Source organism: Drosophila ficusphila, unplaced genomic scaffold, assembly GCF_018152265.1.
Source record: "Drosophila ficusphila isolate 14025-0441.05 unplaced genomic scaffold, ASM1815226v1 contig_106, whole genome shotgun sequence".
Classification (NCBI taxonomy): Eukaryota; Metazoa; Arthropoda; class Insecta; order Diptera; family Drosophilidae; genus Drosophila; species Drosophila ficusphila.
In genome coordinates this window covers 7262152-7285045 of record NW_025063993.1, presented here as the reverse complement: position 1 = coordinate 7285045, position 22894 = coordinate 7262152, and the positions used below count along the sequence as shown (strand labels likewise).

Sequence of the window (22894 nt, the reverse complement as noted above, 5' to 3'; positions counted from 1 at the left end):
TATTTATGTACGAGTATATAATTGTTTATAGAATGTTGTTGAACATTTGTTCCTATAAAAAATTGGTTATACTGAACCGGAACTATCCAGATTATTTGTCACAACAATTAAGTAATGATGAGGCTTAAAGTAGCGACTCCGTAAGTGCACCTTGCAGGCACTTCTGTGTCACAATATCTTGATGAGCTGTTGAAGTATGTTTGACCAGGACAATCATAAAGACCTCCTCTCCAGTAAGTTGCATTCAGGAAACAATAGATGTACCTATACAATAAATATATAACAGTTAGTATATATGTAAGACATAAAGCTGAAAAACACCCACTGCCTGCAGGTGGTGTTTAGATCGGTGCCATAGGGAAACCTTCCGTGTTGCTGAACGGTGGCACAATAGGTAGTGGGTGATACCCCAGTTGCATCTCCAGTTCCTGTGTCACCAGGACAAGTGGCCTGAGATCCCGCCGAAGGACTACCACAAATGTTGGGGTTATTGAAATCACACACATAATTCACACCACAGCTTCCGAGGATCTGAGAAGGAGTAGTTGTCCCCAAACACAATGCATAAATTCTGGCGGTGATGCAAGCGAAGGTGTTGTTACTGTTGCAGGTTCCACATCCAATACAGGATCGAAGGTTGACATTTGGGTCACAGGTCACGTCATTCGCCGTGCAATAGTATCCCGTGGGACACGAATAAACTGGACCAAAGGGCAATGCGCTACTGTCGCAGTACTGAAACGAGGTATTCGATATGCAGGCCACGTTGGTAGTGGATGCACAAACATTGCAATCCGCCTGGGTGCCCAGGATATATATCCCCAGGAGAACTCCGGTTCCCAGCAAGATCAGAAAACGCAGCATCTTTAGCAGAAACTAGCGATATTGGTGTCAAGTGGGTGGCTTTATGCTCTCGCAGTTATCTTATCACTCGGTGGAAACTAGAACTCCCTCAACAGAGTTACTATATAATTGCAAGGGGATTAAAGTGTGCGAATTGAGGTCAATTTGTCAACTTCGTTGCACTAGCACTTTATTCCTAATTCAAAAGAAGGTATAACAAAAAAAAAATTTGTCAACTTCGTTGCATTAGCAGTTTATTCCCAATTCAAAAGAAGGTATAAAAAAAAAATTTATTTGAATGAAATAGGTTTATTTTTGGTATTAGGTGCTTGAATTTTATTAGGAATATTTTTGACTTTGTGAAAGTTTTGCATGCTTTGTTGTAAATAATAAATACTCAACTATTTCGCATCGCTTGATTTCCTCTACTCGTTATCTCAAAATGACTTGTCCCTCAAACATTTATCATGTGTTTTTATTTGCTTAAATGCACACTTTAGGTGCAGGGTGATAAGCACAGATAAACTTTTTATTCTGATGATTTTAAGGTCTTCTTTTATATTATGGACAGCCGGCAGGTTTTGTGGCGACACAATTTGATGCACTTTCACTAAAATATGGCCTAGTTGCAGGACACTGCCAGGTATTTCCGGTCCAGGTTGAGTTTTTCTGGAAGCAGTATGTATACCTGAAGGATAAATATGTTTAATTATTTGTATTTAAGTAACTGCTAAAAAAAACTTACCTGAGGCAGCTGGAATCATTGGGATTGGGATACCGACCGGTGGAGGCTTTCACTGTGCAAAAGTCTGCGATTACAGTGGTGTCATCGTAATAAGAACAAGTGGCGCCTGTACCATTTACAGGTGCAGCACAATAGTAGTCTAAACTGTTGTTACACACCTGCCCCGCTGAACAGGAGTAATGGGTACTCGAAACATTGACATCATTAACACAAAGCGCAAAAGTAGTGGGACTCGTGCAGGTGAACTTTCGATCTGCAATACACTCATTACAACCTTTGCAGGCGATTAAATTCACATCGGAAGTGCATCCTCCAGGATATGAGGTGCAATTCGTGTTATTCGGACAGGTGTAGATCGGTCCCGTCGGAATGTGATCCGTGCAGTTTTGGTACTGATTTCTGGAGACACAGGCTGCATTGGTGACATCCGAACAGGCATTGCACTCGGCCTGGCCAAATCCCACTAGAAGAGCCAGCAAAATTCCCAAGCAGAGCAGCTGGCGGAGCATCTTCAAGCGCAACTGGAGCTATCGCCGAACTGCAACCAGATATAAGTATCACACTTAATCAGAAACCTAATTAAGATTAAAGTATTTGTAGAGAAAACTGAGTACATAGTGATATATTATTTTCATTGCCTTATTAGAGCGTAAATATATGCTTTTGAAGAATAATTGTTTTCTTCTTGATTTTTGAGCTAAATTATTTATATAATTTTCTTTTTAAAAACTGATAAATGTTATTTTTATTTGTTTATATTGTACTAACTCAACATTTCATACCCGGATTGCATAAAAAACATGCCCATCAAAATTAAAAGGAAATATATTTTTGAAGTCTGGACTTATATAAAATTTTTGTTTAATTTTTGTGTAAGAATTGTTTAAAATAAAGCTAAAGTAGTATTGGTTTTCAAACACTTTTCTTTGCTTACCTACATTCAAATGACGGAAAATTCACAGTCGCCGAAAAGTATGCTAACCCTTTCAACCCAATAAAACGTCGGCAGCTTATCTAAATTGGAGCAGTAGCCAAGGTCCCGCCACCCGAGGTCTTTGGGGATTAGGGCCAATCTGCATACTCCGAAATAGCTGCCAAAAACAGCGCTCTATTTAAGCCAACTGACTGCCGACCACAGACATCAGTGTGAAAACAATTGCAGAGACAGAGAGAGATGTCGCCCAACCGAATTTACTTGCCACTTAGCCAGCTTCTCCAGCTGCCGCAGCTTCTCCTGCTGCTCGGCTGCCTGGTGGCCTCGACCCGTGGCACCTGCAACGTCTGCAACACCGTCAACAACCTGACCTGCTACTCCTCGACCCAGATGCAGGCCTGCCAGCCCGACGTCCTGTCCACGGCCACGCCCACCGACTGCCCCAGCGGCTACGTCTGCGTCAGCGGATCGAGCGGAGTCCTCTGCGAGCCGCAGGACTCTGCATCCGGCAGCCAGGCGGACTGCCAGGAGTGCAACACGTGCGACTCGACGCAGACCTTCGCCTGCACCGGCACCCAGAGCTTCGCCCTCTGCCTGGGCACCCCCACTGTCCAGGACTCGGTGGGCACCTGTGCCTCCGGCTATGTGTGCAACATCAACGACACCCAGATATGCGGTCTGCCGGCGGACGGGGTAAGTTTGTCTTTGTGGCACTCTAAAGGGGGAGGGAGGAGGCGGAAATATGCGATATTTGATAGTGTGCAGGTGAGGGAGGAAGTGGGGAGTCGGGTCTGCAAAGGAAATTAAGCTATCAAGAAATTCTATTCATTTAGCTTCTTATAACCTTTGTCGGAAGTTAGGAAAACTTTATGTGTAGGTACGTTGTGTAAACTATTTCGTTAGAGCTTGAATAATTGATTAAAATGAATATACAAGGGACTTATTCGAGTACAGATACTATTTGCATTTATATTTCAATCGTTTGCTTATTGTATTGAAAATTATAAAGTACCAATGGCTATCCAAATAGTACATTTAGGTAATAGGTCTGGATATTCACCTTACCTTTCAACACGCTAATTTGATTTTAAATAATTTTATTGTCAAAAATACAACATCATCAAAGGGCTTAAATTCGTATTTAAATAATTATTACAAAAAGTGTAAGAAATTTGTTCTTGTTCAGGTGAGCCTATACGTAAATAAATGAATAAACCTGAATTAAACGATTTATTGACCAACAAAAGTATACTCCTCCGATACCAATCAAATACCTGACCGCCTCATCCCACCAGGTAATGGCGACCTGTTCGTATGCGGATGACACCACCACCTCGACGACCACCACCAGCACCACCGCAGCCACCCCCTCCACCGGTTCGGCGTCCACTTACTGCGCGGCTGTCCAGTCGCAGGGAAAATATGCGGTGGGCTATAACGCGGATACGACCTGTCGCCAGTACATCTACTGCACGCTGGTCGGCGGCAGTTGGGTCGGGCAGACGTACACCTGCCCGGGAGCTATGTACTTTAACAGTAGCTCCAAGATGTGTGTGACCAGCATGCCGTCCACTTGCTCCACCTCGGCACCCACACCTGCCACAACCACAGTGGCTCCCACGACCAGCAATCCGGCGGCATACTGCCAAGCGATGCAGTCGGAGGGTTACTATCCCGTGGGCACGGATGCCAGCACCACGTGTCGCCAGTACATCTACTGTTTTCTCAACGGTGGCTCCTGGAGTGGAAACATGTACACCTGCGCCGGGAATCTCTACTACAACAGTGCCAGCAAAATCTGCGTTTCCTCGTTGCCTTCAACCTGCTCCACCACGGTGGCAAGTTTGACCCTAAACGGAGTGGTTCTGGATTGAAAGAGCATTCGCTAGACGAAGAGTATTTGAAGGTTTATTGGTTGGCGGAGTTTCACCCTAAAGACAATTGCCCGGATTGACGTAGACGCAACTTTGGGTCTGGGACACGAAGTAGGTGCCCGTCGGGCAGTTGTATTCCGCGGATCTGATAAGCACGTTGTTATTAAAGTAGCAACTAATGTAGCTGTAAAGATAGTTAATTAAATAAAATGAATGAAGTGGAAAATACCACGCAGTATTTGCATACGCACCGTTGGCAATAGGGATCTGCGGGAATGATGGCAAAAAGTCCAGTGGCATTTCTTTCGACGCACATTTGAGCGGGTGTTAGAGGTGTCACTGTGGTGGTCAGATCGGTGGTGCTGACTACAGTGGACTCAGTGGTGCTTTCAGTGCTGGTTTCAGTACTACTTTCCACCGTGGAATCAGCACTACTGCTACTTTCAGTTGTCACCGAAGAAGGAGTTGTGGTATCCACCAGTTCATCATTTATATCGCAAGTCAGCGTTTGATTCTCCACCTCAGGAACGCAAATCGAAGTACTGGTTGCATCACAAACCGTTCCCGAGGGGCAGTAGCCAAACTTTCCAGTGGGTCTAGTGGCTCCGTAGCACATCTGAAAGATTCCGCGACTCTGACAGGCAAACAGATAATTCCGATTGGCATTGCATTGGCCGCATTGCGAAGTATCTCCACAACTTGGAGGGCGTTGGCTGCTTTTTTGAACACAAATTGCGGTGAGGTTGGTGCAATCGAATCCCTCTAGGCAGTGGTACAATTGATCACGATGCGGGGTTCCATCTGAAGGATCATTTAATATAATATTAATAAAAAATCCTTTGGTTGCATAATAGAATAAACTTACCTCCGAAACACAAATAAAATGAGGTGGAGTTAATGCAGGCCACTTGATTCGATTGACAGACATTGCAATCGGAAACAGTTTGAACTACCATAAAAGCCAGAACCACCTAAAAAATATTTCTAGTTTATTTTTCATACTGCAATTAAGAGAAAAATCGGTTTTACCACAAGAAGTCCTTTGATTACACCCTCAATCCTTTGGGACATTTTTGGTTTTCCGAAATACTTCTGCTCACTGTCAAGGTTCTGCGGCAACTAAAAGTTGGATTATGATATCTCTTCGTCTGACTTGTCTGGTCTCCAATGTTTATCTACTCTTTACTTTTCTCTGCTAATTGTTTTATTTGGCTTGGCTTTCCACATGATCGCTGTTTTATGAAATCTCATCTTATGATGGGAATGTTTCTCGAGGTTCTGAATGGATTGTGGGTGCGGACATTGAGCAAAAGTCGAAAAACTCTTTAATTACTAGGATCTAATCAGGCAGAACGGCTTTCTGGGGAAAGTTTTTCGAAGTTCGTTAACATTTTATGCATTCTTGTTATCGCGATTTACAATAAAGACAGTTACAAACCAAAAGTAACTGCCTCCCCACGCAAATATTTAAACTTAGGTTATTGACCAGAAGTGTTATTTCACTGTGCAGTTTAGTAGTATATAAAATTATCTCTTTGGGATATGCATTTGCAAGATAGTGCAAATGCATAATTATGGTCATATATTTAAGAGTAAAACCTCATATACAAGTTGCAGTTATTTGCACAGTGCGCTTATTTAAGAAGGCGCATGATAGTTATTGCAGTTAGTCTCTTCAAAATAACCTGCAAAATGGAGCAGTTTCGTGTCTTTAAAAGCTTGGTAACTTTCCACTTAAATCCTTAAAAATTATAAATTAAAATCTAAAGAATAATGTATATTTTTTTCAGTATTTCATTGTACTTTTGCTTTTCATGCTGTTCTACGTCCTGGTGGACTCAGCATGCAATGAGTGCCAGGATGATAATAATGTAAAGTGTGTGAATGAGACCCACTTCACGTTATGTACAGATGGTGTGGCACCGGATCAAGTGATATCATGTCCAGATGGTCAGGTTTGCACCGGATACAGTAAAATCTGCTGGCCGAAAGGATCAGTTGCAGCCTCTTGCGATTCTGAACTTGAACCAGATGTACAGTGCCCATCCTGTGATGGAACATCCCCATTTGTCTGCACCAGCCGCACCACCTTTCAATTTTGCAATGGCCTTCAACTTACCGACCAAACCGTCAAGTGCAAGGACAGCACTTATTGTGATATAGCCTCCGGTAAATTGTGCGTCGATAAATGTGAATTTGCTAAGCTAGGAAATACTTTCGAGTGCGATAGAGAAGCACCATAAGAAGGATAATAAGGAAATATATACCTTAGCAGCGTAACAAACTTTTGAAAGAAACTAATTATAATTCTGTGAAGCAAATAATGCCTTTGTTAAGGTACTTTTCTTTAAAATATATATTGAATAAATAATTTGATTAGTAAATCCTTTGGTATTATTTTCCATTTATTAAGTTTAAATTTGTATTTTGTGTATTATTTATATATGATAAATAATTAGACTAAGTCAGTGCATCCCGCATTGGCTGGTTTTACAGTGGCGCAGTTGTTTATATCAGCATCGAAATAAGGCTTTGCTGAAGGACAGGCATATAATAATCCTGTCCAGCTGCTACTCCTGTACAAGCAGTAAACGTAGCTAGAAGAAATAATTTATTAATCATTTCTGAATAAATTAAGAGGGTTTTGTCGCTTACTTTGTGCAAACGGTGTCATTCGGAATGGGATAGCGACCCGTTGAGTTGATTCCCTGGCAATAGGTTACTTCATTGAAGACCGGAGTGGTTCCGGGACTTTCGGTGGTGGTGCTGATGGTCTCAGTGGCAGTCACAGTGGAGCCGTCACTAGAAGTTCCTGTCGAGGACTCAGTGGTTACTGCGGATGAATCTGTAGAAGAGCTGTCGGTACCACTGGACGTAACAGAAGAGGTGGTGCTGTCGGTGGTGCTGTCGGTGGTGCTGTCGGTGGTGCTTGCAGTGGTGCTCTCATCATCGGCCTCCAAGCTCCGATCACAAATATCATCGTCGGTGGAGTCGCAGCGGGAAATGCAGGGATTTCCTAGAGGAGCATTTGCCACACTGCAAACAAAATCTGTCTCACATTTGTTATTACTACCCGCAACCTCTCCACCAGAGCAAAGTGCAAAAGTGGTCGGCGAAGTGCAGGCAAAGGTTGAAGCTCCGGAGCAAAGTCCGCAGTTCGAAGTATCCCCACATCCGCGTTTTGTATCCGTTCCATTCGCCAGGCAAATTATTCCGTAGTCCGTGCAAATGGGTCTCTCATCGGGACAGGTGTAGTTGGCAGTCTGATCCCGAACACCTGCGAGATATACTCCATTATCTCGGAGATCCACTTGGTCACTTTGGCAACTCACCATCGAAGCACAGCTGAAATGTCCTTTCACCAATGCAGGCGTGTGCTTCCACACACTTGCCACACGTGGCATTCACCATTTCGGGAGCCAAAAGAGCCACCAGAAGGCCAAACAGCATGAACGCTTTCATTGTGAGTTTACGATTGAGTTGGAGAGGAGCATCTGCCCAGCTTTATAAACCCCGGACTAGGGGTCATATCTTTACGGCCATGTCAGGGTAATAACATTTATCTCCCAATGCCAAGCGATGCCATAAAGCTCTGCTCTTCCTAGTAAAGTAATCTTCGAGTAGCACGGGAGCGCTGCTCGGCAAACAGCGCCATATATTTTTAGATCTTTAGCATACCTAATCCTTGGTATAAAAAGACGAAGCTATCTCCCAGTCTGTTCTTATAAAAGCCGGCTACTTGTGGCTTTTGGCAGTTAGTCCGTCAGTCACAACCAAAAAAAAGTCACAATGCAAAACTCCCAGATCCTGAGAAATCTGGTAAGATAATGCAGAAAATTATTAAAGTAAAATCTCTAAGAATAGTTATGTTTTCAGTGCCTCTTCGCTGTTATAAGTTCCATGGCAGTTGTGGTCTTAGGAACGTGCAATTCCTGTCAAACGAACAACGTGAAATGCCTGAACGAAACCCACTACTCGTTCTGCTCGGAAAACGTGGCTCCCGACCAGGTGGCCAGTTGCCCCAGTGGACAGGTCTGCACCAGCCTGGCCATCATCTGCGTGGACGAAGGTCTCTACGATGCCGCCTGCTCGCCTTCAACCATCGATGGATCCTGCTCCTCCTGCGATGGCACCAGCTTGTTCGTCTGCACCAGTCGCACCACCTTCCAGATGTGCGACGGCACCAACCTGACCAGCCAGGTCAACAGCTGCAAGGACAACAAGATCTGCTCGATCCAGTCCGGCAAATACTGCATCGACTCCTGCGAGGCGGGCGACAACATCGAATGCGACCGAGATGCTCCTTTATAAAATCATATACATTAATTTAAAAAAAAAAAAACAGAAATACATTTGTACTTAATGATACGAAAAACTATTAAATAATCAAATTCCCAAATAACTTTTAAATACAAGGTTTTTATTTGCTTTGCGGAAGTCAGCAAGAAATCATTTTTGTAAAAAAAGGGAAAAGTTTTCACAATTGTATACTTGATAAGTTTTTTATCTTATCAGAAAAATCTTCATCGTTGCTAAGAAGATTTGACTCACGCTAACCAACAAAATATTTATTCATTTGTTTACAAAATTTTAAATATTAGTTCAATTTCATAAACATAGATAAAATTATTACCTCAATTTTTTTGGCTATTTTAAAAATGATTTCCTTTAAAACTTGGTTAATAAAATATTTTCCTTTACATTATTTACCCTTCAAATATTTAATGTTCGTTTCTTGTATCGCATGTTCAATGTCCTTCATAACTATTTTATTGCTTAATCCCATTATAATATGTGCAAATACATAAGCTAAACTACCAAAATATTTCCCGGGAATTCTCGAAATAAATCACTTTTAGCCAGACATCAACCAAAGCTTATCTTTGTTTTCAGGGACAAAAGCAGCGCAAATTCTATTGCGAAGGTCAGTTCTTTCCCCCCAAACGTAAAAACGGTTCTGAGGTAACAAAAAAAGCTTCATACAGTTTTAATATGCCCTAATTGATTTCGGCAATTTAATTGACATTGACCCAATTGCGTTGGGGCTGCGTAATCGAATTAAACATATGAAGCAATGACGTCAAAGAGGTGTAAAATTGTTATGTACTGCAGCTTTTGTTTATAGTTGCTCCGATGCCGTAAACAAATTATTTACCACTTTAATGCTCCGGCTTTCGGCCTGCGGCGGAGTTGCTCCACATTTAATGGGCGCCCGGAGGTGTGGAAAACAAATTCGCAACAGGAAACAAAAATAATGAAAAGCGAGATGGGACCACCTACCTCCCATCCGAAACACCCAAAATGCCCCCCGGCGTTTTACTGATGGTGGCGCATCTAATTGTTGTGACGGTTGCGTTTTGTTATTGTAATTAATATTCAGCTAAACTCAGCTGGGCTTACTAAAACTAAAAAGCGAAAAGCGTTGAACAAATTGCGGTCATTAAACTTTTTGCCACGCCAAGTGAAATAAATTGTCGCCCCGACAGCCGCTGCCTTTCATAACAAAGTCACAAATCAACGCGAGCGGATCTCCCAACTACCGAACTGTTTCCCAGTGGATTACCAACCATAACCATGTTGCAGCTGCAACTTTTCGTGGTCTCCTGCCTTTTGGTCCTGGCCACCTGCAAAGTGCAGAAGCAAACGCCTTCGAACAGTTGGCGGGACATGCTTTTCGGCAGCAAGTGGCTAACTCCCGCTCCGCGTTGGCGAGAGTCCAAATGTGGGTCTAAGTCGAGAGTGTTCGAAATATTAAACTGAATTCCGTGTAATACCCACTAGTTTTGCCCATCTTCGCCTTGGTTCCCATTGGTCCTGGCAGCTGTTCGGCGCCTTCGGGCGAACAGGGAAACTGCATTCCCAGCAAGGATTGCGTTCTGAGGAATGGCATTCCGGCGGGTCCTTGTGGCGGAGGATACGGCGTCTGCTGCATCTGTGAGTTGTCACCTGGAGCACTTGGAGTTGCAGTTGCAGTGGGGAAAATCACATTTCCTAATCCTCTCGTTCAGTTCTCCAGACCTGCGGCGGTGTCATTCGCGAGAACTCCACCTACTTTGTGAATCCCAATCATCCGGATGTCTACGACGGCACCGGAAGTTGCCAGGTGACGGTGCAGAAACTCCATCCGGATATTTGCCAGCTGCGGCTGGACCTGGACATGTTTTCGATAGCCCCTCCAGAGGCGGCCAATCATCTGTGTAACCAGGATCAGTTGCTCATTTCCGGCGGCAGTCCCACGCCCACAATTTGTGGCAGCTCAACGGGAGATCACAGTGAGTTTCCACACATGTATATATTATTATGCAATATTACGATAAGATATACATAAAAAGAAAAGAAATAGAAGCTCAAAGCTTATTTAAAATCGGATAATATGAGTATACTATATGATTTGTTTGTTTTTGAAATTGACCAATTTAATTTAAAAAAATTGATATTATATTATATAATAATATTGGATAATATAATTTTCTATGTTTTTTGTTTTGGTTGATCATTTAATTAGTCTAGTTCTGTTTATAGATGATTCAACTTGGCAGATTTGTTTGTGAAAGTGTATTTACCATAAAATAAAAACTAGTGTACAAATACTTAAACTAATGCCCACACTTTATGATAAGCAGTGCAAACAAAACCGTCTTGTCTGAGTTCCCAATGCCAAACTTGTGTTTTCGCAGTGTACATTGACGCGGGTCTTGGCCAAAGCAACCCGATTGTTTTATCGGTCATAACGAGCGGAAGTTTTCCGCGCTTGTGGCGCATCCGAGTGACTCAGATCCACTGCGGCAGCATCAGTCGAGCGGATCAGGGATGTCTGCAGTACTACACGGCGATCAGTGGACGAGTTCGCAGCTTCAACTACAACTCGATTGCTGGCAGGCAGTTGTCCAACCAGGACTACAGCATCTGCATTCGGAACGAGCGAAACTTCTGCGGAATTCAGTATAATGCCTGTCCCGATCTGGAGAACAATAGATCGAGGGCGTTCACCCTGTCGGGGAATTCGAACAATCCGGTGCCCACGATGGTGGGTGGTGGGGGTTCCGTGCCACCCAATCTCAATGGATGCGTCAGCGACTGGCTGCTTATTGGTTGCATTCGATCCGCGGACAGGATTCCTCCTCTTCCAGGATGCGAGGATCGCGTTTGTGGAGGCACTTTCAGCGCGGAGGCTGGAATGCTGGCTAAAACTGTGCAAAGTAAGTTTTATCCGTTTGAAATACCTCTTATTCAAACTTAATTACTTACAAAAACATTTAAGTCGAAAATACTTTTTAAAGTTTTGGTTAATGGTACCTCAAATTCTACTTTATTTTATAAGAAACCAGTTTCAATCACTAATCTCTAAGAATGATATCCCACCTGAAATATTTTTTTCTTATGTGGTGCAGCCATTTTCAACCATATAAAAACTTTCATTAATTTTTTCCATATTATTATTTAACTTTTTTAAAGTTTGTTGACTTCATATTTAATTATTTTAAATATTTTCTCTATCCTGACAGCTAGCGTTCGTCCATTCCGACTGTACTTTCACACAGATGGCGTAGAAGCTCCAAATGACATAGACAATAGAGGTTTTTGTCTTGATTATGTACAGCAGCCATGCACAAATGGTTTTTAGCAGTATTTAAAATGATTCCATAAAAGCAGCGAAAGTTGCAAAAAGTTTTTGAAGTGCTACAATTTGAAGCCGTAGACCCAAAAGTATGCAATACTCTTCATCATGTTCAAAGCGACTTTAATCGTTGGAATTCGGCGCGACTAAAGACGCATTCAAAACGCAGACATTTTTTTCGTATATAATAAATATGTTTTATTTATTGATTTTCGTAACTAAGTTAGACATAACTTTAAGATTTAAGTTAATTTAGAAAGCACATTTCGTGTCGAATTTTGGTACAAATTTAATGACGTGGTTCGGGACATTGAAATTTCTTGTGATCGAAATTCTAACATTAAAATCGTTTCCAACTACTAATACAGGTTTATTGAATTACGTTTAATTAATAATACTTAGCTGAAGCAAAAACAAAAATTAAATAACAGAAAAACACGATGATGAACGCTTTTGTTTAAGGACATTTTCGTTGATGTTGTTGTTGGTACTCATTTGCTGCAGTGGCAAAATAAAAAAATAAAATATAAAAAAAAAAACAAAACAAGTACTGATGATGCGCACGTTGTCGTATAAAAGGGGTTTTCTGGGTTCGCTTGCTCGCCTGAGATCGCCAATTTCAGTCTGTGCGCGTAGTGCCCGACTTGTGACGTCACTGGGGGATGGGATTATCTCGGTTGTGATGCGGGTATCTACGATAGTTGTATGCTAATCCTAATAGGTTTGTATTAAGGCAGCCACGTGCTGTTTCTCCTCCTCGGTCAGACCGTTCTTTAAAGTCCGACGTACTGTAAAACATTAATTAAATATATTAAAATATATATATTTTTTAAATAAGATTATAACAAGTTTTTAGGCATATTAGGTCATTCTATGTTAGGTGTTTAGGTCATGCTGATTAGTTGCCTGTATTTTCAGAAAATCCGTTAAGCCACATGCAAATGCCATTTATATTTACAACTTTGGCCATAATAAAGTTTATAGACCCATGCATAACACCCGGATCTTCAACAAAATACAAAGTAGATGAAAAAACAAAGCTGAATACAACTTTCAGCCAAAGGGCTTGAACAAACAAATCGTAAAAGAAGGCGTATAACTCAACACAAATCAATTCACTAACCAAAAAAGGTAAGACCTAAAAAACAGTTGGCTGTTCTTTTTGGTAACGGTTACGGATTTGGTTAACAGTAACGGTTTCTACGGCGACGGTGCTCTTTCAACTGTGAATCCTTCGCGCGTGCGGCTGCGCTTCACTTCGATAGTCAATATTTCAGATTGTTGGGTTTGGTTTTTGATTTTTTTTTATTGGTTTGTTGGATTGGTGCGTTAATGGTAAAAGAACGAAATGGAAAAAATTAAAACCCAATATAGGCAACAGATTCGTAAGCTGGCAAAACTAAGTGGATAAAAAAAGCTGCGAAATTGGATATATTTATATTGTAATTAAGGGAGAAAAACTGCAGGGGCTCGTGTAAATTTGGAATTTTGTGTGGGAAATAAATATTTGTAAAATTATATGGTGTCTCTTTAGAATTGTTGGTGGTGTAGTGTGTTTCTGGTTGGAAGTTCCAGCTAAAGGTTATAGACATAGCGCGCTGTGTGTGATTCAAAAAGATATAGACCAACACCTTCTCATTAAAACGAATTCTCACTGTCAGAGTTTTTGACGTTGGTCGGGAATGTTTTGGTTTGATTTGTGAAAACGGTCAACTTACATGATTTGCGATCCGCATGACGCGTCCGTTTCCGTTCCCTGGGCGTTGTCCTAGTTCCTGGCGCCTTGGTGGCTGTTTTGACCAGCGATTCCAATATCTCATCATCGCCATCGGTGAACTGCTCCTCGCTCTGCCGGGAAATTGGCGAACGGAGCTGTTCTGCTCGCCGTCTTCGCCAGGTTAGAGTGCCATCAGCCTGGTCAGCACTGGATGTGTCCAAAAGTTTTCTGAAATAAATTAAAATATTAGCTTAGAGATCAGGAAAATAATGTAAACCCAAATTTCTCGAGCTAAAAGATAATATATAGTGTGTTATCTGCCTGGCAAAGTGGTATTTAAAACATATTTAAAGCATAAGCAATATACTTATAAGGTGAAAGAACTTTTGACCTTTTCAGACCCAATAAAAAATTCTTATCTCACAATAATAAATCATTTTTAAAATGTTTACCACATAATACTCCAAATCAGGTCACTTTTAAAAAGATAAGCATACCCTGAGGTGTAATTTATCGCTTCACGTGTCTTCAACTCATCAACATTATGTACTTAATGTCATGTTTATATTAGTAAGCAGCTTAAAGTGTCTTTTTGAGTGTTACGATAAGAACTTATTACTTAATCGACCCAAAACTCACTTCAACTCGTCATCGGCCACATCGTCTTTGGTCTTGAACTTGGCCATGTCGATGATCAGCTTGCCGCGCGTCTTATTCCGCTCGCGATGGTTGGCCTTCTTCTCCAGCTGCTGTTGCACCCTTTCGCGGGTGGTTCGGTACTCCAAAGCGAATTCGGAGAGAGTCCTGCAGAACTCATTGGGTCTCGACTCGGCCACACTGTGCTGCGGCATTCCCAGCCACAACAGGAACTTTCTGTAGCGATTCATCACCCGCCGATGGACAATTTGCAGGATTATTATCCTCTCAGCACAATCGGCGAGGAAATCCACCAACTTTTGCTTCAGCGGCGGCGGGCAGTCGTGTTTGGCAATTAGTTTCAGGCGATCCCAACACGCCTTGCACTCCGACTCCAATTGGTTGAGATTGTGAGCCAACTCAGTGAAATCCGCCTTGGAGGCTCGTGTTATTGGTCCAATTTCGGAGTAGAGATCGCTGGTGTCGCTGCTGGATTCCATGACCATGTGGCACAGGTGGTGAAGCAGCGAGTGCTTGTGCACTGTGTCCTTCACTTCGGGAACCTTGGCCAGATACTCGATCTGGAATCCCTTGACAGGAGCTCCGTTCAGGAAGATTCCCACTGACAGCAACGTGGAGAGGATGCTGCGGAAGGTGCGGTTCTGACGCAGGATCTCAATGCCTTGCTTGAGGTCCATCAGGGGTTCCGCTATCTCTTTCTGTTGATTAAAAGATAAATAAAATAGTATATAGTATAGTATAATACTAGTGTTAAAGAAATAATTAAATTATCTTAACTACAACTGTATCTTTTCTTGGGTTTAAATTTAAAACCAAATTACAACCAAAATCTAACAATCTAAACAAACTATTCGTTGAATATTTTTTGGATAAAAAATTAAGATTAATTCTTAAACTTATTTTAGGGAGAATTTCACTCATGAAATAAAACATTTGAAAAGTGTTTAAGAAAAGAAATTAATTTTAAAAAGGATATGCATTAATTTAGATCAGTTTAGGTATCGATATATAATATACTTTTGGATTCTAAAAAGTTGTCACGATACCAACCATACTTTTGGTATCATTATGTGGGTATCGCAAAATAAATACAAAATATAGTAGATCAAAATATTCCTAAGGTTTCTGTATATATTTTTGTTCAGTAAACAACCTACCTCGCTGTTATCGAAGTCCAGCCGGAATGCCCACAACTTGAGGCGGGCCTCCAGCTCGGAAATGGAGGCGAGGGTCAGCAGGAACTGCTCGGCACTGCCCAAGGGCAGCTCCGGATTGGAGAGCTGGGCCTCCTGGATCTTGCCGCGCTCCTCGTCGGTGGGCAGCATGTTCAGCAGCTTGTCGATGCCCTCCCGCGTGACCACAGTGGCGTCCATCTTCAGGATGGCGGTCTTGATTGCCCGCGGAGGAGGCAGCTTGGTGATCGCAATGTTGATGGCGTTGGACCGCTTGTGGTCGAGCACGATGATCTCTTTGCTCTTGTTCAGCTCTTGTTGTTTCTGCAAGGTCAGCGGAGAAGGGTTAATGCCTTTCGATCACAGCTCGATCGGTCAGAGATAAAACACAGTGGTGCAAAGAGAAAACGAGAGAGTGTGGAGTGCAAAGTGCGGATTTGGAGAGGAGTTTCTGTGCTGTTCTGTTCTGTTAGCTACTTGATCGTTTCTTCGAGTGTACGTGGGTGTGAGAGAGTGTATAAGAAGTAGTGATATTAGCCAACACCAAAACACAAAACAATATGGTCAACAGATCGTGAGTTATGGTGCGATATACGAGTATATATAATATGTAGAGAGATAGAGAGACAAAATAGACAAACAAATTGAATAACGTTTTGATTGGCACTCACCTCCTAGAAACATTTTGGGAAACATTTGAATATTTGAGAATTATTTGCATTTTGGTTTTGAGTTTAGCACAACATTTATGTAGATTTATCCGCAAACAGACCGTTCGACATTAACGTATTAAGAATTATACAAGATATCCATAAATAGAGGGGAAAGAGAAATACAAAAATCATTCGCATTTTGTTAACGCAACATACACTTAAAAGGAGAGACTATGACTAATTTAATCACACTTATCGTAGCTTTCGTTCAATTTCGAGAACCTTTGACCAATTGGGGGTTATAAATTATTATTATTATTACTGGCTATCTAATACGAACCTTGGTCATCAAGTCTTTGGCTCGGGACTCAAAGAGATGTTCGAGCTTCTGGGTGTCCACATTCGCATCGGGCAACTCGTCCCAAATGGTCTTGCCCACCACCTGTGGGATCATGTCCTCGCGCACTTCCTTCCAGAAGAGCTTGACCTTTGGGTTGGACATTTTATTTACATTTTAATAAAATATTAATTAAAATAAAGGTTTTTCTTTATGATGACAGTCCTAAACATTTTTCCCTTTACTCACCGTCTTTTTGTTCTTTTTAATGGTGTTGTTTCCATTGACCAGTTCCCCATTTATCGAGCCATTTAGCGAGTTCACACTGTTGGTGAGGCTTCCCCCGTATCCAAACATGGGCGGAGGTGCCAGGCTGGGTGGCATCATGGGCGGAGGGGCAATGGCTCCTCCCAGAGGCGGAGGTGGAGGGGGTATGCCAGCACCCAGACTTCGAGGGGCCAGAACGTCCTTCTCGTCATCATCCCGCAGATCCGTAAAGTCCAGATCGCAGAGATTCAAGGGGCGTGTCATATTCCTCACCAACTCCTCCCAGTGAAGTTCGTTTTCCGACTTCTTGGGCTCAGACTTCTTTATATCCTGATCCACACTGGATGATCTGAAGAATAAAAGTGTTTTTGTCATCATGATTATAGCTTTTATCTGGCTTTCTTCGAAAAAAGTCTGCTATCACGGAAAAGAACCCCCATAAATGTTTAATCTGACCTTATTGAATCTGACAGACGACAAAGTAACAATAGCAATATATAGGTATACATTAATGTACGATAAGAAATCATTAATCAGGTGACGTGGGGCGGGGCAAACTACTTTCTAGAGATTCGAGAAAGCCGATGACGACTATATTTTCGGGGTCTGTTCGAGAGCCTGGACTCTTACGAAACTCCTACATAAATCTAATCTCCAAATTTTGCACAATGGACTCTCACATTATCGGCTGCAGCGGTATCTTATCGATTATGATAAGCTTTGTTCACTATATTGTAATTCATCGATTTCCAGAAGGTATAAAGGTGGTGCACTTCGAGGCGCAAGTCACATTTGTCAAGCAAAAACCAAGCAACATGGCTGATGTGAGTTGATGATTGCCGTAATCAGGATAAATCAATTTCTAACCTCTCAATATGATCCGTAGTTCAACGCTATTCTGGAGAAGACCAAGGCCTTCAGCAAGAAGCCCCCGACGGAGGTGTACCTGGAGTTCTACGGACTGTACAAGCAGTTCCAGGAGGGCGACATCAACATCGAGAAGCCCGCCGATGCCGAGGGAGCTGCCAAGTACGATGCCTGGCTGAGCCGCAAGGGACTCTCCGTCGACGATGCCAAGGCCGCCTACGTCGCTTTGTACGAGAAGTACAACCCCATCTACGGATAAGCTAAAACTATAGTTTATGACCCTGTCCGACTCTCCAATAAATCTTGACCACCTGTGAACCAAACGATTGTCTATTTGAGGTGTAGTTTCTGGTAGCTACAATTTAGTCTTATTGGTTCTGGGATTAACTTCAATCAGCTCTGTCATATTCTTGATATCAAACGACCAGCTAGCATGATACTGTTAATCGTCGTTGGTTTAGCCCATATTCTTATCACCGATTGGTGGCGCCATATATTCTCTTAAGTCTTAGCCATATATCATTTAAAAACTAAAGGGTGCCTTATCGTTCACCTTATAAACTAAGTAAAGTATCTTGAAAGTGATGAAGGGCCAGTGGCAATCTATGGATTTAAGAAAAGGAAAAGGTACTTGAACTATTTTCAAGTTGGCTTTATACTTTCCTGATAAGTATAGAAATTAACAGAGTGACTAGTGGAAATTATAAAAGTATTGTAGACTATAGTAAAATAAAGGTTTATAAAGTAATGAATCGATATTTAAGCCACAAGAATTTTCTTTTAAGCTTGGGGTGATTCTAAAAACAAACTTATTTTTAAAAAATAATAAAATGAATAATATAATACCAACAGGTAAATGGAATCACATAAACCTGTAACTTGAAAACTGAAAAGGTACAACAGATAAAACATCTTTTTCCTATTTACTAAAACAATTACCCCATAATATATTATATAATATGATATATTATTAAAAACAAAATGGTTGTGATTAATCTCACCTGGATATCTCTCCCTTGCTCTTGCTCTTGGCCAGACCCTCTTTGGCTTTCGAAATGAGTCCGGACATGTCGCCAACGAGGGCTCGGTTCGCGGGGTCCTGGGTGGGACTCATGGGCAGGTTGCTCAGCTTCTGGGTGAGGTCCTTGACCGTGTGGTCCCGCTTCAGCTGCAGCAGCAGCTGCTTGTCCTCGCTCTCCACATCTAGGATACACGAATACCACAAAGTTAAACCCATTCTTATTATAGGAACCCTCAAAAGTATGCAGTGGCAGATGCGCAATGCGATGTGGATGTCTTTCGGCGGCGCTTGCGAGTATGCAACACACAGGTGAGGAAAACGGGCGACTGAGAAGGGTTAAGTGAGGGTCAGGACCCACCTGAAGGATCCACGGGACGCGGCGGCAGCTCTGGGTTAGTAGTGGTTAGGGTGCGAGCTGGCTGCTGGAGGCTGCTGTAGATGGGGGCGTGCCACCAGCCGGGGGGCGGTGGTGGAGGTGGCGGCGGAGGAGGAGGCGGTGGCGGTGGCGCTGCCCCAGCGGGCTTTCCCACCGGACTCAGTGGCTCCGGCTCCGGCTGGACATCGCACTTGACCGGCGTGGAACTGAGAGGAGCGGGCGCGAAATCGAATCCCGAGGCATTCAGCGTCTTCTTCGGACTCAGAAGGACTTCCTGCGGGCTGATGGGCTGAATGGGCTGGTGGATCTGGTGCTTCGGCGACTGACTGTAGTAGTTGTTCAGCCGATTGGCTTCGTTCTCGTACTTCTTGTAGGCACTATCGGTCTGCTGGATATTCTTCATTATCCCACTGATCACAGTTGAGTTGCGCTCCCGGAACAGATTCTTCTTGGTGAGGAACTCGCTCTGGTTGTTATTGCTCGCCTTGTCGAAGCTGTTGTTTATGATCGAAATGCTGTGGCTGCCGCTCAGCAATTGCTTGCTGGGACTCATCAGCAGCAGGCTGTTGTTCGGCGTATCGTTGCAGCTGAGGTTGCTCAGATTGTTGTTGCTAATGCTGCCGATTCCGCTGATGTTGTTGCACGGCGGCACCTCCGGTTGCAACGACTGAGGCGGACTGTCGCCGGTTTGAATGGTGGCGGGTATGGCGGTTACTATTTGGCCTGTTTTTGGCATGGATGGTTTTTGTTTTGTTTTTTTGGTGGTGGTTAGCATGATCAGCGGGTGAACAGCGGGACAATAATACACACACAGTGATTAGCGATTTGGTGGGAGAGAGAATCACAAGTTAGTTAATCGCTCAAAAGCAGCTTGGGTAAATTGTTTGGGTTATTTTATGAAGAACTTACCAAGACCTTCCCGCTGCTCTAAGGCGGCAAAAATGCCGTTGGCTGCCGCCTCTTGTTGTTCTTTGAGGAAGCTTTTGTGCCTTTCAGCCCGCTCTCTTCTTCTTCGAAGTCCTGGGGTTACTCCAGCTCCATCACGAGCTGTAAAGGATTAGGAAAAATCCAATATAAATAAAAGAATATTTATCTAAACCCTTTCCAATCCACTTACGTTTCTTTTCGTTAAAGAGACCTCCGCTGAATTCTGTGGAGTTGGTGGATCCTGAACTATCCTCGTCTACTGTTGCTTGGGTGGGAGTCATTCGAAGGACTGTGGTGGGCAGGACTTTTGTGAGAGGGGCGGGGCTGTTATCTGTGCTGTGGCGCCGAGATTTGCGCCTTTCGGCAGTATTTGTTCCCGGGCGATAACGCTGCGTTTTCCTCATTGAATTCTGCGGCAAGCGCTGTCCATCCGACTCACCATCCTCAAATCTGCATTAAACAATATATAAATAAATCACATTAATTATTTATTGATAAAACTCACTTCAGCACAGCCTCGTAGAGTTGCAGTTGATCGAGCAGATCCAAATCAGTTCCCGGCTTGGACATATATCGCTGGATCACAGTTTCCATGCCCTGCTGCTCCAGAAGATCACTCTCATCGTAGAAACTATCCTGATCATTCAGTCCTGCAAGGGTTTTGTTGATCAGCGAAGTGGCATAGATCACCAGTTCGGCATCGGCATTGTCATAGTCCTTAAGCAGTCTGAAAAAGGAGAAACATTCAGTCGTATTTTTAAATAATTTTTTCTACTATCCCTAAAGTAGTACCTCATTATGTTCGACCAGGGCAGTGTTCCCTGGGAGGCGTCCACCGCGTGAATGGCACTGACCAGCACATAGCAGTTGGACTCGGCGTACTCCACGAAGACGAGCAACAACTTGAGGGCGGTCTTCACCACGGATCGGTAATTGGAGGCAATCAGCGAGTAGAGCCACTGCATCGTCGGCTCATGCTTCATCACGCCGTTCATTCCGTCCACATAGAGCATGACCTGCCGCCGCGTCCAATGACATAATTAGTTTAATTTAGTTAGTCGCAGTTCCCATGGGTAATTCTGGGATGGATTATTCCCCAACTCACCTGGCCGAGGGCTCGCAGAATGTAATTCTGATAGTTTTGATCCGCACAATTGCCCACGCGCACCAGACAATTGAGGCCGCCGAGGGCCACGAAGGCGTGCACCAGATCCTTATCCTCCTGGAACACCTGTTTCAGCGAGAAGAGTGCCCGCCGCAGGTCGCTGCCCTCCGCCGACAGCAGTTTCTCTGCAAAGTTCAAAGTTACTCGGTTATACGGGGCGCATGCGCAATGAGCATCTCAGCATCTGGGCAACTGAGCAACTGAGTGCAACTTACCAATTATGGCGTGTACGCGCACATTCAACTGCGTTCGCACCACCAGGGAGTTCTTGCGACTGCGGAAAGAAAATGAAAATGATTATTTTTTATTGTTTCTATGGCTGTTAAAGAACGTTAATGGACAGATTCGTTCCCATTCCCATAGAGCGTTAAGTAAAAATCACTTCGTTAACGTTCATCTCGAGTAGCTATGAAAATAGTAACTGATTCAAACAGTTACTAATTTGTAAAGTTATGAGCTTAGGGAGTCATAATTTGTGTTACCTCTCAGCCAGCCATGGAAAACTAAGAAAAATCTGACAATAACAGGGGGCAAAAATTATATTATACTTTCGTCGAAATAAAAAAACTTTACAGCACTTCGCTTAGAAATTCCATAACAAACGTTTAAAGATATACCACTAATAATAATATATTTTATAATATGAACATGATAGCAAGTAATTTTCATTTCCGATTTCTTGATCTCTGGCCTAAAAATATATTTTGTAAACCCCTTCTTTTAAATTGTTTTCGGAGTTATGAACTCAAGCTAATAAACGCCAAGCTGTGAACCATTTTTCGTCATGTGAAGTGCCAAAACAAAAAGATTAAGGCACAATGGGGAGCTGGCACTTTGGGCCAGGCCAACTCCTGGCCAAGACCAAAACGAGTTCGTTGACCAGTTAAGAACATTGATTACCCGCTGGTGCTCGCTCGGCTTCACCCCAGTCCAACTTGGACTCATAATAAAAGTAATAACAAACGACGCAGATAATTGAAAATGGAGTATGGGGCGGCAGGCAGTCCGACACCGGGCTCAAATGCTACACTCATATACACAAAGTACAACAACACAATCGACAACAAAGGTGAGTGTCTGAGCCGCGAATGTAAGAGACACACCTGTCTCTCCCTTTCTGCAGATTGACACGCAACGGGCGATGGTCAATGGGCAATGGGCAATGGGCAATGGGCACCTTCTGCGGAATTTTGATGCGAATTGAAGCGCATGATTTGCATGCGAGCTCGCGGTGCCATGACTAATGCGATAAGCATGATTAGTGGCCATCGGACTGGCTATTCTGGCTCCATGCTCAGAACACTTCAGAACCTTTAGGAAGACTTCGGCTTACTCCGCCATTGGCGCCACACCACTCGTAAATAGAGTGGGGACGAGTTGCGCTGCAAAGTGGCGGCAATTTGCGCAGACGCGGCGACATTTACGTTATAATTTCAAAGACTGCAGAGATAGGGCTTAGATCGCCGCTCCGAACCATAACCATAATGACTGATGATCGTGGATGCGTGGCATCGTGGTGGAAGTGAAAGTCAGAAATAGACCAGGAATCCATCCATTCTGGTTAGCGAGTCCCGGGTTAAGCAACTCCAGAGAACGTTGACTTTGAACCTGGCAAGTGGCCCCAGTACGGTTACGGCCATGTTTTCTAGCCAACATCTTCTTTAGAGGCTGCTGCTGCTGCTGCTCCTCTTACTTTGACACTTGTGCCCCGTCGCGTACAT

General features: G+C 43.1%; 10 protein-coding genes across 16 annotated transcripts in view; 5 read left to right on the top strand and 5 right to left on the bottom strand.

Moving 5' to 3' along the window:
* Positions 1 to 107: 107 nt before the first annotated feature.
* On the bottom strand, positions 108 to 864 carry LOC108096032. Its single transcript, XM_017197383.1, has 2 exons — positions 326 to 864; positions 108 to 264 (listed from the first exon to the last, which is right to left on the bottom strand). The coding sequence occupies exons 1-2, from the start codon at positions 862 to 864 to the stop codon at positions 108 to 110; spliced, it is 696 nt and encodes a 231-aa protein (XP_017052872.1).
* Positions 865 to 1147: 283 nt separating this feature from the next.
* On the bottom strand, positions 1148 to 2097 carry LOC108095992. The gene is made up of 2 exons (XM_017197340.1): positions 1589 to 2097; positions 1148 to 1531 (listed from the first exon to the last, which is right to left on the bottom strand). The coding sequence occupies exons 1-2, from the start codon at positions 2095 to 2097 to the stop codon at positions 1405 to 1407; spliced, it is 636 nt and encodes a 211-aa protein (XP_017052829.1). The 3' UTR covers positions 1148 to 1404.
* A 656-nt stretch (positions 2098 to 2753) lies between these two features.
* LOC108096010 (nuclear pore complex protein DDB_G0274915) lies at positions 2754 to 4396 on the top strand. The gene is made up of 2 exons (XM_017197363.2): positions 2754 to 3215; positions 3818 to 4396. Exons 1-2 carry the CDS (start codon positions 2763 to 2765, stop codon positions 4394 to 4396), a joined length of 1032 nt encoding a protein of 343 aa, XP_017052852.1. The 5' UTR covers positions 2754 to 2762.
* Positions 4397 to 4453: 57 nt separating this feature from the next.
* On the bottom strand, positions 4454 to 5498 carry LOC108096021. Its single transcript, XM_017197374.2, has 4 exons — positions 5426 to 5498; positions 5262 to 5367; positions 4648 to 5197; positions 4454 to 4580 (listed from the first exon to the last, which is right to left on the bottom strand). The coding sequence occupies exons 1-4, from the start codon at positions 5465 to 5467 to the stop codon at positions 4454 to 4456; spliced, it is 825 nt and encodes a 274-aa protein (XP_017052863.1). The 5' UTR covers positions 5468 to 5498.
* A 579-nt stretch (positions 5499 to 6077) lies between these two features.
* LOC108095971 lies at positions 6078 to 6780 on the top strand. Its single transcript, XM_017197317.1, has 2 exons — positions 6078 to 6118; positions 6187 to 6780. Exons 1-2 carry the CDS (start codon positions 6089 to 6091, stop codon positions 6637 to 6639), a joined length of 483 nt encoding a protein of 160 aa, XP_017052806.1. The 5' UTR covers positions 6078 to 6088; the 3' UTR covers positions 6640 to 6780.
* On the bottom strand, positions 6781 to 7857 carry LOC108095961 (papilin). Its single transcript, XM_017197306.1, has 3 exons — positions 7729 to 7857; positions 7052 to 7673; positions 6781 to 6993 (listed from the first exon to the last, which is right to left on the bottom strand). Exons 1-3 carry the CDS (start codon positions 7844 to 7846, stop codon positions 6852 to 6854), a joined length of 882 nt encoding a protein of 293 aa, XP_017052795.1. The 5' UTR covers positions 7847 to 7857; the 3' UTR covers positions 6781 to 6851.
* A 277-nt stretch (positions 7858 to 8134) lies between these two features.
* On the top strand, positions 8135 to 8805 carry LOC108096002. Its single transcript, XM_017197352.2, has 2 exons — positions 8135 to 8215; positions 8273 to 8805. The coding sequence occupies exons 1-2, from the start codon at positions 8186 to 8188 to the stop codon at positions 8705 to 8707; spliced, it is 465 nt and encodes a 154-aa protein (XP_017052841.1). The 5' UTR covers positions 8135 to 8185; the 3' UTR covers positions 8708 to 8805.
* A 1119-nt stretch (positions 8806 to 9924) lies between these two features.
* Positions 9925 to 12803, top strand: LOC108096063. Its single transcript, XM_017197427.2, has 5 exons — positions 9925 to 10118; positions 10178 to 10330; positions 10405 to 10668; positions 11074 to 11595; positions 11902 to 12803. The coding sequence occupies exons 1-5, from the start codon at positions 9971 to 9973 to the stop codon at positions 12018 to 12020; spliced, it is 1206 nt and encodes a 401-aa protein (XP_017052916.1). The 5' UTR covers positions 9925 to 9970; the 3' UTR covers positions 12021 to 12803.
* Positions 12187 to 22894, bottom strand: part of LOC108096044 (FH1/FH2 domain-containing protein 3) — a 42888-nt gene continuing 32180 nt past the window's right edge. For 2 of the 7 annotated variants that reach the window (XR_006245806.1, XR_001771690.2), the window contains 15 exons: positions 21389 to 21447; positions 21114 to 21298; positions 20801 to 21024; positions 20514 to 20735; positions 20199 to 20458; positions 19991 to 20128; positions 19064 to 19804; positions 18686 to 18887; positions 16800 to 17166; positions 16554 to 16700; positions 15546 to 15884; positions 14371 to 15086; positions 13733 to 13959; positions 13138 to 13270; positions 12187 to 12802 (listed from right to left, as the gene is read on the bottom strand). Coding sequence is in view for 5 of the 7 variants with exons in the window: in XM_017197393.2 (XP_017052882.1) it covers positions 12729 to 12802; positions 13733 to 13959; positions 14371 to 15086; positions 15546 to 15886; positions 16553 to 16700; positions 16800 to 17166; positions 18686 to 18887; positions 19064 to 19804; positions 19991 to 20128; positions 20199 to 20458; positions 20514 to 20735; positions 20801 to 21024; positions 21114 to 21298; positions 21389 to 21447 (3904 nt within the window). In the remaining 2 variants the exon portion in view is untranslated. Of the gene's footprint in view, positions 12803 to 13137; positions 13271 to 13732; positions 13960 to 14370; positions 15087 to 15545; positions 15887 to 16552; positions 16701 to 16799; positions 17167 to 18685; positions 18888 to 19063; positions 19805 to 19990; positions 20129 to 20198; positions 20459 to 20513; positions 20736 to 20800; positions 21025 to 21113; positions 21299 to 21388; positions 21448 to 22894 lie in introns of all 7 variants that reach the window. The other 5 variants (XM_043209094.1, XM_017197401.2, XM_017197393.2 and 2 more) reach the window with 4 other exon arrangements.
* LOC108096074 (acyl-CoA-binding protein) lies at positions 17559 to 18007 on the top strand. Its single transcript, XM_017197438.1, has 2 exons — positions 17559 to 17641; positions 17704 to 18007. The coding sequence occupies exons 1-2, from the start codon at positions 17633 to 17635 to the stop codon at positions 17941 to 17943; spliced, it is 249 nt and encodes an 82-aa protein (XP_017052927.1). The 5' UTR covers positions 17559 to 17632; the 3' UTR covers positions 17944 to 18007.